Source organism: Oreochromis aureus, linkage group 10, assembly GCF_013358895.1.
Source record: "Oreochromis aureus strain Israel breed Guangdong linkage group 10, ZZ_aureus, whole genome shotgun sequence".
In the NCBI taxonomy this organism is placed as follows: domain Eukaryota; kingdom Metazoa; phylum Chordata; class Actinopteri; order Cichliformes; family Cichlidae; genus Oreochromis; species Oreochromis aureus.
Window position 1 is genome coordinate 20349866 of NC_052951.1, and position 14506 is coordinate 20364371.

General features: G+C 40.5%; 2 protein-coding genes and 1 long non-coding RNA gene across 4 annotated transcripts in view; 2 read left to right on the forward strand and 1 right to left on the reverse strand.

The window, feature by feature from the left end:
- The window catches only part of LOC116319711, a 23768-nt gene extending 15262 nt beyond the window's left edge, over positions 1–8506 (reverse strand). Inside the window, exons 1-3 of the mRNA XM_039618165.1 lie at positions 8219–8506; positions 7898–8022; positions 6186–6396 (exon numbers count right to left, since the gene is read on the reverse strand). Coding sequence (XP_039474099.1) covers positions 6186–6396; positions 7898–8022; positions 8219–8368 — 486 coding nt within the window. The 5' untranslated portion in view covers positions 8369–8506. The remainder of the gene's footprint in view (positions 1–6185; positions 6397–7897; positions 8023–8218) is intronic.
- Positions 297–2843, forward strand: LOC120442157. Its single transcript, XR_005614524.1, has 4 exons — positions 297–612; positions 1389–2053; positions 2140–2211; positions 2305–2843. It is a non-coding gene; the product is annotated as an uncharacterized LOC120442157 (long non-coding RNA).
- Positions 8507–8652: 146 nt separating the features above from the next.
- Positions 8653–13823, forward strand: htatsf1 (HIV-1 Tat specific factor 1). Of its 2 annotated transcripts, XM_031739148.2 has the most exons (10): positions 8653–8836; positions 9265–9429; positions 10485–10731; positions 10899–10946; positions 11069–11223; positions 11440–11603; positions 11743–11839; positions 11996–12085; positions 12180–12317; positions 13025–13279. In XM_031739148.2, the coding sequence occupies exons 2-10, from the start codon at positions 9265–9267 to the stop codon at positions 13277–13279; spliced, it is 1359 nt and encodes a 452-aa protein (XP_031595008.2). In that variant the 5' UTR covers positions 8653–8836. The 2 variants fall into 2 exon arrangements, with proteins under 2 accessions (XP_031595008.2, XP_039473914.1); XM_039617980.1 differs by lacking the exon at positions 8653–8836 and having other exon boundaries at positions 13025–13823.
- The last annotated feature ends 683 nt before the right edge of the window (positions 13824–14506 follow it).

Here is a 14506-nt window from a genome sequence, read left to right on the forward strand (position 1 = left end):
TAACATTAAGAATGAAAACGTAAAGCCTCCCCGTCGGGGAATCGAACCCCGGTCTCCCGCGTGACAGGCGGGGATACTCACCACTATACTAACGAGGAAGGTGCCTTTCGACTGTTATGTTGAAGTACCGATCGCGACGCAACTATGTCCACAGTGGGATAGTATCGCTGTTTCCCCATTTTGATACGTTAAGTTGTGCACGCCTGTTTATGTGTATCAAGTTTTACGTGCAAATAACAGCGACCAGAGATTAGAATGACTAGAAGCCTCAACGTAGAGTTCTCTACCTTCAACGAAAGAGGCAAAACCTCTCCCAAAACAACCGTAATTAACGTATCACGTATAAAGTGGAAACAGCGCCAGAAGACTATAGTGGACAAAAATATATTACATCCGTAGTGGTTTAGCTAAACGGCCTAAACCGTTTCCCATTCATTCTCTATGGTAGTGCTAAACCACTACGGATGTAATATATCTTTGGCCACTACGGTCTTCCGGCGCTGTTGCGAGTTTGAGATGCGGCGGCACTTTTAAAAAATCTCCTCTTTTACGAGAAAACAAGTAACTCACCGCTCGCAACACATCTCAACGATCCTCGTTCATTGATCAAAGGTAAGAAACGTCGTTTGAAATAAGAGTAAACCAACAGAATACATTTACAGGTGTATATTACAGTTAATAGACGTGTTCCGATTGCATTTACGAAGCATCCATCGCTCAGTTAAAGACGGTGGGAGTTTATCCGCTGTTGTAAAGTGGCACGGTAAATCATGAATGAACCTGCTCCTTAAATTGATTGCGTGTTTCATTGACGTGTTTTACTTTTAAATAAACTTTGTAGGTTTCTGACTGCTGCGACACTGACATTACTATAATGTGGTACAATTAAATAACCGATAAGTGTCTTGTTTTGAGATGACATGCTAAATGACTTAACTTGCTTTAAAAGAAAATGTATTGCTTTCATGTTGTAATGGTCAGTCACCTTATCAATGCGAAAGTCTGTCTTGATATCAACATGAGTAATGCCCACTCGTGTATGAATAAACACGATAGCTTAAATACATATATGTTGTTAATCTACCAGCAATTCTTATGTGCCATGACTACTAAGCAGTTACCACAAATTTTGCAGATATGCCAATAATCATTCAACCATGAAAGGTTTTTATTTACAGACAGAACAGTTTGTTATACCTGGAGGAAAAAACACTTTTATCGCAAATGTTGTCAATTTTCTTTCAAATTGTGTCTCTTTATTGTTCTCCTGCATCCTGCTGTTAAACCCAGCCACAATGTGCAGCAAGATTATAGCCTGAAATGTCTTTGTTTGTGTTTGGAATCAATTTTGTTTAATATAATTGTTTATTTTTTCACTGCATGTCAAGATGCAGAAGAAAATTGCGCCATATCCAGGGAAAATCTCTGTGGCATTCCGCAAGGGGCCACTTGGATACCTTCCCCGGGACTCGTCAAAAGAAGCTCGGCGGATTAAAAATGTCCCCGAGCTTCAGGACAAGTCTGCACCTGTGAGGGAGGACGATGCTCTGACTGTCATCTATCAGAGAGGAGGGGATGCCTCTGACATGAAGGAAGTGCAGGGAGAGTACATCCTGCAGTTTGGAAAGTATAAAGGGAAATCTTTCCAGTGGCTTCTGGAGAATGAATGTCGGGTACACCATGTACCTGATCAAAGATCTCCAGAAGCAAGAGGCTGCAGGGACCTCTGTGGAAGAAGGACATGGCAAGGAGAGCTTGCATTCATTTGTACAGTATGCCCTCAGCTTTACAGAGATAAAAACTCTTCTGAACTACGAGGCCAGCAGAGTGAGTGTTGGAGCAGAAGCCTGTGAGGATGATCAGCTGGTTGGCTTTGGCTCATGAGCCAAGAGCACCTGGAAGGAGATTTGGGGTGGCAGAGGTGACGGCTATGGAGACTTTATCACGAGGAAGAGCTGCAGTCAAGGAACACGGATGCATAAGCTGCAGCAGTACGTGCGGAAGAAGCAGCAGTCTGTGTCTGCTTCCACAAATGCTCCAACTAAACCCCTGGGTAAGTTGTTTTAATAATATTTTAATAACGTTGTTGATGTGAAACAAGTTCAGTATATATTTATCTAGTTGTTGCCTGCATCATAGGGATGGATGAGGATAAAGACCTGGAGGACGCAATGCTGAGCATCTCACCTGTAAAACTACACATGCAGAGCTGTAAGTACTGCGTTATTACTAAATGTCAGACGTGATAATGGCTAAGTCTGTTTACATCTCATATGCCTCTGTCCTCTGTCTCTGCATAACTAGTCACTGTGCCAGCAGCAGCAGAAGGGTCCACACCCAGAGGATCTTCAGGAGCAAACACAGGTTTTCAAATGAAAGGTTTCAGAACTGGAGTAAAATAGTTTTACATGAATTGCTCTCCAAAGCTGAGCCTGAACTTTTATATATTGTCTTGTTCTTGTTTTTGTGTGTTCTGGCCACGTTCCGGCGATGTTCCTCTAATAGTATAGTTGTATGCTGGCTGTATGGTGGAAGAAAACAGTAAATAAGGGAGAAACAGTTGATATTGTACATAAGACAGTTTTGTTCTAGTTGTGAATGTTTCTTTTGTTTATATAAATAAAAACAGATTGTAAATATAAAAGTGTAAATAAATAGTTTTCTGCAAAAATATCAACACAGTTTTCTTCTTAGAGTTCACCTGTATGTTTATATATCTGTGTGCTCACCATCAGGTAATCAGTTTTAATAAGTTGTGAGTGCTGGCCTTAAAGCTTACATACTATTTCTAAATCACTTCATGTAATGATAACAAGCCATCCTTTCTCTAGAGGGGTCTCACAGCTTTTATCTTCATAATCTTTCTGTTTTCATTTGTATATTAGAAACATGACTGCTGTCTTTTATCTGTGTGACTGTACAGCCTGTTTCAGACATGACCACCACACAATGTCTAAAGTTATCTTTAATACATGCAGCACACAGCTGGAGCTGCAGACAGTTTCTCACTTCTGGTGATAATATTTAGGTATTGCTTGCTAGCTTGAAACTTATCTACAAAAACAATTCAATAAGAAGAGATCGTGTGGAAAAACTGAACATGATTTATTGAGATACAGAAATAAATCTAACTGTTTGGCAGTTAGGACTCCAATGACCCATCATAGCAAAAAGAATCCCAGCAGTGACAGGAATTTGTCACAACAACCACCCCAGAGTCAACATGCTGATAGTAATGAAGATGAAGATGGAGGCTGGGACAGGGTTCTGAGTGACCACAGTGAGGAGGAGAAAAGAGAGGAGGCGGGCTGCATGGCTGCGGATCTGAAACGCAGAATGGCAGAAGCAGAAGAGCAACAGATTTAAAGCATGCAGAGTGGAGGCTGGCAAGAGCATGACTGGAATAAAGTAATGATGTCAGTACTGAGTTTGTGCTGGAAAATGAATAGATATAAACTGGCAGCCACCAGGAAGCAGACAGATGACTTATTACAGATCTTCCTTATTGAAATTATGCATAAACTTAATTTTCTATGCCAACAGAATCTATCTGTATTATAGTTTTAGCTTTAGTCTTTGTATTAAAAGTTGGATGTCTGCATAATTGTAGACTATATGTCTGGTATGTATCATCTCAACACTGTGATGATACAGTTTAGTCTGAGTTATGTACTTTGTGACAGTATAAGTACGTAATGCAGAAAAATTGCTCCACAGACCATAACACTATATAATATAAATAAAATGATAATGAAATAATTTAAAAAAAAGCAAAGTGAAAAGTAAATGTTATCCACAATAAGTAAATTGAAAATGGTGTTTAACTTTTGATAATGTAACACAACCTTTGTCCCAACCAGGACTCGAACCCACGCTCAGACGGTTCAGTGTAAAAAAAATTTTTTTCCCAATGCCTTTTTGCGATTTGATTGGCTGTTTCTCCTGAACACCTATACGCAATGGGCCAAACAGCGCCATTTGACTATAGTGGACATAAATATATTACATCTGGTTTACACTCCCATAGAATTTATTGGAAACAGTTCAGGCCTTTAGGTTATTAGGGTGACCCGTTTAAATAATCGTGTTTTAATCCCCATTTAAATGGTAATTTTATAGCTTTTACTAACGCCTAAGGACCCCAAAGCGCTTTACACATCGTCATCCACCCATTCACGAATTCCCCAATCAATTTTAGCTTGAATAACGCCATATCGATTCATTGAATCCTGAATCGATTTTTAAATACAAATCTATTTTTCCAGAAAAGCCAGAATCTCAGGTTAAAGCAAAACTATTTCAAGAACCACCAAACAGTTAAAACAGCAAATGAGAGCAGGTAAACGGATTCCATACAAAAAGGTAAACAGAAAGCGATGACCCGACGCATCAGAATCTGTGAGATGTTGACTTTCTCACCCGACAGCACATACACAGACACCGTCAGTGCTGAAAGCCGACAGCACACAGATTCTGATGCTGCAGGTTTTGTCACTCTCCAACCAAAATTCACTAAACAAACAGCAAAAGAAGATCAAAACTACGCTTCACGTTTGATAAACATCGTCATTAATTCCCTCTTACTTTTGCTGATTTGCTTCCACCACGATAAAATCACACTTCCTGCATAGCTCTTTCTCTCTCTCTCTTCAAGAACAGTTTCCCATCTCAAATCTCTGTTTTCAGTGTTTTCAGTTACTTTGACACAAAGGCATCTGCTGTGATGCTCTGATGAAATCTGACAAGTTTAAATACTGATAAATGATCAGATTTATAATATTTCTGACTGTCTGAGTCAAGATCGAATCAGGACCTTGTGAATCAGAATCAAATTGATTATAGAAATCAGTGATGATATCCAGCCCCAGTTGTCACCATTCCCACCTATGGTCAGTTTAGAATCACCAATTAACCTAAACCTGTGGATGTTTTTAGACTGTGTGAGGAAGCCGGAGAACCCACGCAGGGACGAGGAGAACATGCAAACTGCACAAAGAAAGATCTCAGACTGGATGTGAAGTCTGGGGCTTGGTTTAAATCAATTCATGCTGTGAGGCATCGGCGCTAACCGCTGTGCATAAATACTTGAGGTAATAGTATTCCCAGCTCAGAGTGCTTGTGATAATCATGAATCCACAAGATTAATTTACTCATTTTATTTCCACTACCAGTTTGTTTTTTTCAGCCAGTCCTTAGAAATCTCCATCAACCGCTCTTCTGATCATGTCTCTGACTGTAGCTCACACTTGACTGATCCATTTTGCAAAGAAGAGTGAAATGCTGCATCACACAGCTTCTTGTATGTTAGAGTTAACAAAGAAAACTGATAAACACCACACACCAGCTTTCTTTACACAGAAATTGCTTTAAAAAGCCTAACTGTCATTTCCTCTCTGTTAACTGTATTGCCATCTCCTTCAAAGACATAAACAATATTTTTATCGGTTTATCAACTGATGAAAGCTTAGCAACTACGAGGAGGTAGAGAAAGACAAAGAGGGACATGATGGCAGTTGTTTTTAATTTAAGCACATGAGATGCACAAACTTCATATTATGCACACACACACCAAAGAAAAAATCTGACATGATGAAATGAAAAATTATGGCCTGTAAACATGAAACAAATTCATTCATTGCATTGCTTTTCAGTAATTTAGTTTTTTCAGTGTCCAAGCCTACCCCCCCCCCAAAAAAAACAACAGGAAACATAATTACTGGAAAATGTCTATATCATAGGCATAAACAGAGTGAGTGAACAATTGGCTCTGTATTACAAAATCTAGAATTGATACAAAAAAACAAAACAAAACAAACACATTGGAAAAAACCAAAACAAAAAGCCAGTACCGAAAAAAAAATAACAATCCACACATGCGTTGTTTTTAATCCAGACTCACACGACGACAGCGCACCGCTCAGCGTTGTAGCCCTTCTCCCGCAGCAGCCTCATGCAGGAGCAATGACACACTCCTGACTAATCCATTGAACTGGAGGCAGGAAACAGCCTCCTCTTCATTGTCCACTTGTCCGACGCTGCACCTTTCCAAAGGTTAATGCAGCCATACAGAATGTGTAGACCACTAGAGACCAGCATGTGTGCCTGTATCGAGAGAGAAAGAGACTACTCATTTTTGAGCTGCTGTCGACCTTACGCTGTGCTTTGGGTTTTAAACACACACCTCAGGGGGTTTTGGGGCCAGAGGCAGACGGAGGCTCTTGTGGTTCTGTCTGTTCAGATGGAGCAGAGTTCAAACTTGAGGTGCTTTCCTCCTTCCTGTCCCCTGACAGAAAGTCATGGATGGCTGTTTCTATGTGCGGTCGGAAAGTGTGGTTCATCTTGGGGTCCACGACCTGAGTTATGATCCTGTCCACACCAGACTCCAGCATGCCCGATCTTAAATTACATACATTAAAATACATGACTTGAGCATTCCTGTCACAAAGTAGCTGCTGCAATTAATTTTTGGAAAAGTGACTTTTATATATCTTTTGTCACTGACATTAAAAATGTGTTTAAACAAAAAAAGATCTAGCCAAGAGGGCTTCAGAAATTGTAACAAATATAACATCACGATTCTAGTGACAACAACAACAACAACAACAAAAAAAGGACTGAACTGATGACAGAATGGGTACCAATACGCAGAGTCATAAAGATACTTCAAAAACAGTTCATGTCTTTATTTTATATATAACCTGTTCATAAATCCTGTTCACTACAGTCTTTTTACAAATGTACTTAAAGAAATTAGATGTTAAACCCCCCCCCCCAAAAAACATGTGAGTGCGCACTGCAGTAGTGCTGTCGTGGAAGGAAAGCTCTGGTATGCACAGTCTGCATTTAACTTTATTTGTTTTATTCATCCTGTTTTTTGGTTGGCGCTATGTCTTTCTTCGTTAATATTGAGTGCAGTCTTGGCAGACGATATAGGCGATACTGCACTCATACCTTCCTTTAGTGTATTGCAGTTACAAAAACACATTTATGTGGTTTTAGTATGACACATCAACAATGAAATTCCACTTCAACTAATTTTTACAGGTGACATCGTCAATTGTGTTAATTAGCCCTATTATCAGGCAGACAACTGAAGATGTTATCAATCAGATGCTTCCAGGTGGTATTGTTTACACCTCCAAACCATGACATAACTTTTGCGGTGTTTTTTTTTACCCTTAAACCACCCGAATTCTCCTCATCCATGCTAAATGTTATTTGAACCAAATATTTAATATTTGGATTCATGGCTCAATCAGACCTGTTGGCACTGATTTTCAGTCTAGTTGGTGTGTAATTTGGCATAACTTTTACAGGGCATAACTTCTCGATACTGTTCATGTGCTGTAGATAGTTTTTAAGGCTTGCAACTCATTCAGTGTTCTCATATTTCTAAGGACACTGCACACGATGCTGAGCTACACCAATTTTTCAGCTAATGACTGTTTGGCAGTCAGCTTGTTGGTGCAAAAATACCATTTTTTGTCTGTCAAACTGCATTATCTTTGGCATTTTTCATAGATTGAACTAAAGAAACCGGAACAGATGATATGCCAAAAGATACAGTTTTTGTCTGTTATGTGTCGACAAGAAAGATTCACTCCTTGAGTTAGGTGCCCATTTTTTCTTTGAAGGATTCATAAGTCAGTGTTACATGGCTTAACAAACAAAACAATAGTCAGGTACAAAGGCTGGACTAAAAATGAGTGAAAAGCAGCCAATGTCCAAAGAAAAACTTTGAAGGACCTTCTGAAAGCCTGGAGAACTACTGTTAAAAAACAAACAAAAAAAAGATTATGTAAAATTATGAGAAAGTCTGGCTCCTTGGAAGCTCACGTGTGTAGTACATTCTAAACAGGAGCTGAAAGGTTGCAAAAAGCTCAAAGGAAACACTCACTGAACGACGCTTTGCCTCAGTCCGTTCCTCATCTGGTTCTTGTTGATGGACGGGTTCCAGTTCTGCGTGCTCAGGTGCGATGTGACGAAGTTGTCCACTTTCTGTCGCAGGTTCTGATAGGCCGGCTGACAACAACGACAGCGCGGTAAATATGCAGCAATAGCGCACACTAAGTAACGCAGTACACTGCGTTGAAAGTATACTGTAGTATACTGACACTCTGATATATTTAGAACAGTTAAAGTGGCACTGACACGGATAACTTTGTTTGTGTCAGGTTAGCTAAAGTTAAACACAAACAAAGCAGAGTTAGTAGATTACCTTTGTATCGACGTCGGCTAAACAGTCCCGACGGAACTCATCAAAAAGACCCCGGTTTTTCAGATGCTCTACAATCATCCCGATGAGCTGGGGGTCTCCCGGTGGGAGGTTGGCCGGATTGACGTTAACATTACCGCTACCCTCGGCCATGCCAAACCCAGGAGACTATTTTATTACTTACCTGTTAGCTGCATTGAACTAGCCAACCACTTAACTATCGGCACTAGGTATTCTACAAGACGTACGTTCGATTCATTACCCTCGAACAAACTCCGGGCAAAGTGATCGTTGGTCTTGCTGAACAGCAGACGCTCTTTTAAAAAAGGTAGACGCAGAAGTGCAAATCGAATGCCTCCTTTCCCCCTTTTCTTCCACGCATGCGCACAAGTGGCATAACCTCGGATGTACTTCGTTTTAGTGCCGTTGTTACTAACTGAGGGTAAATCAAAACGTTAGCGGGCTGCGCTGAAACGTTCATTTAGAAATAAAAAAAAGAATAATTTAAAACACATTCAAATCACAAAGCTGGTTCTGTGGCGGGGGTCTGACTAAGATAATCTGCACCGTTAACTTTCGCACCAGCCAGAGCTCATTGTGCCTGGACTATCGCTGTGAAAGGTAACGCTAGCCATGCTGGCTAACATCAACACACTTAATCTAAGTGTTAATCACGGACATAAAAATGTAGCAGAGGTGAATGACCGAATTAACCTGATATTAACTCAGATACAGCCCCCTTTTGAAGACGGGCTGTAGGTTTTAGCTCACATTGAGTCCAGCTGTCGGTTGTTATCCTTGACATTATGAAGGAATAAAGCAGCTGGCTGACATTTTCGGCAGTTACAGTATAGTAACAATGATGGTACTCATATGTGATTAGTTGGCTAGTGGCAGTTAGATGGGTGAGTAATATCCAGATCATTAACCTGTGCAAGACTCCAGAGCAGGATATTAAATCCAGGCTATTTCGGTGTGATAAAGTTGTCATACAGTGTCTGTCTATATGTCTGAACGTGGTAATCTAACGTGTCACTTTCTTGTCGTAGATGAGTGGCGAATCAGATCCCAACAAAGAGTTTATGGAGCAGCTGCGGCTGCAAGAGCTCTATGGGCAGAGAAATGAAGATGGCTCAGACCCATACACCTACACCGATCCAGAGGATGGCACTGTGTATGACTGGGATCATGAAAAGAAGGCCTGGTTTCCCAAAGTACGAGCTTTCTTTGACTCTCAGCTTTTCTTTCTTGTGTTATAATTCTTCTTTAAGGTCTCTTGGCTTAAGCTTTTAAGCTTTAAGCTTTTATGGGTCAGGACTTCATAAACAATTATCTGATCATTATTAGATGCTTTAATTGGGTAAATAAAAAAAAAAGGTAAACTTGCTGCTGCTCTTGGGATCATTGTGGCTGTTGCATGACCCCATCCTGGCCATGCTTCAGCTGTTGGAGAGATGTTAGTACAGTACAGTGCAGGGTATTGCTCTGACCTGTGGAGCTAGAGTGTTGGTATTTGTTGGAGCAACTATATTGTTATAGTTTTCTTACTTGGCTTTTGGAGGTGTGTAGTTTTCTTTTTTATATAGCATAAAAGCAATGACTAGTAAAATTAAATTAAAGTGAAAAAACAAAGCTATCGTTTATTTTATGATTCAGAGAACTTATTAATGCCAGAGGTGGGCAGTTTGTTTGTAGCTTACTGGCATACTGGCCTGAGAGCAACTTCCTGAATGTGGATATGACCAAACATGGTTCATAATGAGTTTTTGCCTGCTTTACCATCTGATTTCTCCTGAGTGAACACAAGTCTCTCTCCCTAACCCAATGACTTTGGAGCAGGTGTTAACAATGCTGTTGAGGGAGTTTTTATCACGAGTAGATGCATCAATAAACCAGCAAATGTTAAAAGACTTTCGATAAATGAACAATAAAAATTACATAAGAATTCCTAAATGACATTAAGAGTTCAGCCTCCCTAATAAATGTATTTTCTGTTGACCCTGATTTATGATGGACTCCGTGTTCACATCAGTCTTGGGTTTGTGGTTAAAGACTGTGCTGAGATAAGTGTTAAACTGCACTATTATGTGTTATCATTTTGTTTGCATCCAGAGCAATCTTGACAAAATAATGATGTAATATCTTTGAGTGACAGAGGATCTACTCAGGCTTATTTAGCTGTTAAAATAACAGCTTTTATTAGATGTGTCAAAATTGGTCAGAGTTGATTTCTGTGTTAATATTAAGTAGGTTTGATTTGTTCCTCTAGATAACAGAGGACTTCATGGCAGCCTACCAGGCCAACTATGGCTTCACTCAGGAATCGGCTCTGGATGGAAAGAACACTTCTCTGACCGGCACCAACCCAGCAGCACCTGGGACTGACAGCAAACCACCACAAAAACCACCAGAAAAGGAGAAACCAGAAGATCCCGCCCCAAACTCGGCCTCAGAGCAGCATGAGACGCCAGGCAAAGAAACCAAACAGAAAGGGGAGAAGAGGAAAGCTGAGCAAGGTAAACTGACATCCAAACACACACACACACACAGAAATATAAATCTAATAAGAATTTGCGCTGCTGTTATTATGTTAATTTATTAACTGTATTTATACAGTTATGTGCAATTTTCAAGTTGTAAGTGGAATGTCGCTTTTGATCAGTTTTCCTTTTTCTGCCCGTAGGATGGTTTGATATTGATGAAAGTAAAAACACGAATGTCTATGTGTCAGGTTAGTATCACCTACATATCCTTCTGAATGCCAAGAAGCTGGCGTCCCATAAAGTACCTGACTCTGTTTATCACGTGGCGCTCTCTTGCTCTAATCTTTCTCTCCTGGTCTCTGCTTCTCAGGCCTGCCTCCTGACATCAGCTCCGAGGAGTTTGCCGAGCTGATGTCAAAGTGTGGGATTGTAATGCGGGACCCCATCACCGAAGAGTACAAGGTCAAACTTTACAAAGACAAAGAAGGAAATCTGAAGGGAGATGGTCTTTGCTGCTATCTAAAGGTTAGTCTGTCCTGCTTCACCATCTGCCCCAGACACGCACCATATCTGTGCAAATGTTGTCACTTAATATTGGCAATATTGGCCGTAGAGGGTGCCATAGAATACATGGAGCAAGTTATTTGTAGTCCTTTTGTTGAGTAGATAGACAAATCTCCTGCTTTTGCTTTCTTTACTCTGGTCAAATGACTGTGTGTACTTGTTTGTGGTTCTCTGCAGAAGGAGTCTGTGGATCTGGCTATACGCCTGATTGATGAGTCAGAGGTCCGAGGTTATAAACTGCATGTGGAAGCAGCACGATTTGAGCTGAAGGGGCAGTATGACGCCAGCAAAAAGAAGAAGAAAAGCAAAGATTATAAGAAGAAGCTACAGCAGCAGCAGAAGTAAATTCTGTGCTCTGTTCTTATCTGTTTATTTCTGTGTAGCAGGAATGAACTCCTCAGTAGAAGCACTACTGGAATAAGAGGAGACGAATCTTTTTTTTTTGGCCCCTGTTTCTTTATTCTTTGTTTTGTTTTGTAGACAGTTGGATTGGAGGCCGGAGAAAAAAGGAGACTTGAGGAAGAGGCATGAAAAAGTTGTCATCATCAGGAATATGTTCCATCCCAGTGACTTTGAGGTGTGACAGGAACACGTATATACACACACACACACACACACACACACACACACACACACACACACACACACACACACACACACACACACACACACACACACACACACACACACACACACACACAGCATTGTGCATTAATCTCTTTGCTCTCTGTAGGAGGACCCACTGGTGCTGAATGAGTATCGTGAGGATCTGCGGAGTGAGTGTGAGAAGTTTGGGGAAGTTAAGAAGGTCATCCTCTTTGATGTGAGTTTAATTTCTGTATTTTGAAGGTCCTGGTAGGAAATTAGTTAATAAAAAGTTGAGATGAAGTGGATGTGTGGCTGTATTTGTGCTGCAGAGACACCCGGACGGCGTGGCATCAGTCGCTTTTAAGGAGCCTGACCAAGCTGATGCATGTATTCTGTCGTTCAACGGGCGCTGGTTTGGAGGAAGGCAGCTATCTGCTCAGCTTTGGGATGGAACGACAGACTATCAGGTAAATAAAAACAACAGAAATATTGAGCTTTTTGGGGTCTTGGTGATTCACAGTCAAAAGTAGTAATACCTAGCCTGTTATATAATTAGCTCCCTGACAAGTTGGAGTAAGTTACACAATTTCTAAGTGACATTTTAGTTCCTGCATGAAATGAAATCTGCGAAAGTTTTAATTGTTCCAAGGGACAGATTTCAGAATCTGCTTCGTTTTCTGTGCTTCTGTTTGCAGTTAAAGCTTTACTTGGTTGTTCTTTCACTTTCATTTATTAGTTAAAGGAGATCCACTGAGCTTTTCTGACAGCTGTAATTGTCTTTAGCATTCTGTTGTACAGTTCAACATATACTTTGTGCCTGAAAGTTAGTACATCTTTTTTTTTTTTTTTTTTTGTAGTTCATGTACATTATTGTCACTTTTTTGGGTGCTAGCAGCACTTTTTTAAATGTATTTTTTTAAAAGAATGTTTTGTAATTGTCCTGTTTCATGACCCAGTTTAAGGCCAGATTTAACCATCAGACAGATAGCCTGACATGTATCTCTAGAATAATTTGGTACTCAGAGGAGTTCATGGTAGACTCAGTGATTGCACGGTGTCCCATTTTGTATTTATTGAAGTAAAACAGGTGATATTTGAATTATTTTGATACGTTAGACTGCCTTAGAGTCTCCACGTGGTAATATCTCTCACCTTTCATGTTCTGTACATGCAGGTAGAAGAGACGACACGCGAGCGAGAGGAGCGGCTGAAGGGTTGGTCTCAGTTTTTGGAGGGTGGAGACGGAGAACAGCAGAAGGACTCCAAGCCTGCAGAGAGCAGCACAGCGACAGAACCTAGCGAGCCCTCCAGCACCACTGAGCCAGAGCAGCAACCCAAATCAGAACCGCAGCCCTCAGAGGAGCAACAGGAGGAGGAAGTGGACTCCACTGACAGCAGCCTAGCAGGAAGTGACGATGAGGAAGCTTAGATACTCTCATCCTCCTTTTATGGCCCTGGTTCAACCAACTAGGATGTCCTGCTTAAAGTGAACTTTGGGAAAACTTCCTGTTGAGAAAGGGAGGAGGAATTTGGACAGTTTGAGCTGTTTTGTAATGTAGAAAATAAAACTAATTTTCTCTAACCTATTTTCATCATTGTGGTTCACCCTGTAATTAGACACACACTCAACCAGCTTGCTACACCTTACAGCACTCCCATAATTCAGTGCAGTTTGCTGACACTATGCATTACGCTGACAAAGCTAAACATTAACGACAAAACACAAGAGAGACTGAAACTTTGTTGGATTTGAATGTGTTTGGTTTCATTATGTTTTTCATTTTATTTCACATTTGCTTTGTTTCATTCTTTAATCACTGACAATTTTCTGAGCAGTATTGGAACATAAAATAATCACATGATGGAAATGTGAGATTGCAAAGGGAGAAACAATCAGCGTTTGCACACACTGCAAAAATCATTGAGTGAAAGTTGTAAAGAAAAAACATAAAAATGGCATAAAAATTGAAAAACGGGACTCCTTGTACATTTATTTTACTCAGCTGCTTGGTGCAAATTGTAAGGTGTATTTATATTCAGCATATTGCCAAATTTTCACTACAGCTGGCTACTAAAGAGATATTTACACTATAAACAACAAAAAGATGATTTCTGGTTCCAAAAAATACTTTTATTAAAGTGTTTTTCAAAGACTGAACATTACTCGGCACATCAACAGCCTTAATATGAGAGGAATCTTAAAACAAGAACCAGTTAGTGAAGACAACGATGGTGGGACATCTGCTCACCTGCCTCTTTTTAAGAGTCTGATCATCACTGCTGTGTCTGTTTAGTCTGAGACATCTTTTTGAAGACAGGGAGGAGAGTCACAGTTATGGTGAAAACCAGATAAAGGTAGATGCACTGACGAGTGTTACAGGAGACACTCATGTCAGAAAGATAGCAGCGATAGATGGGAAGGTTTACAAGATGGTAATGAAGACCTGCTGTGATCTATGGGTTGGAAACGGTGGCACTAATTAAGAGTGACCAGGATGGACATGATTATATCATCGGTGCATTTCAAGTTGAGTGTTTTGGAGGCAAGGCCGAGGTGGTTTGGACATTTGCAGAGGAGGCATGAGGAAGGATTGTTGATGTATTGGACAAAGGGTGTTGAAGATGGAGCTCCCAGGGAGGAGGAAAAGAGGGAGAG

Coding starts and splice junctions, on each gene's coding strand:
- htatsf1 (XM_031739148.2), top strand. CDS start 9,265: ATGAGTGGCGAATCAGATCCCAACAAAGAGTTTATGGAGCAGCTGCGG. Junction 9,430..10,484: donor AGAAGGCCTGGTTTCCCAAA/GTACGAGCTTTC, acceptor TTGTTCCTCTAG/ATAACAGAGGACTTCATGGC. Junction 11,840..11,995: donor TCCATCCCAGTGACTTTGAG/GTGTGACAGGAA, acceptor TGCTCTCTGTAG/GAGGACCCACTGGTGCTGAA.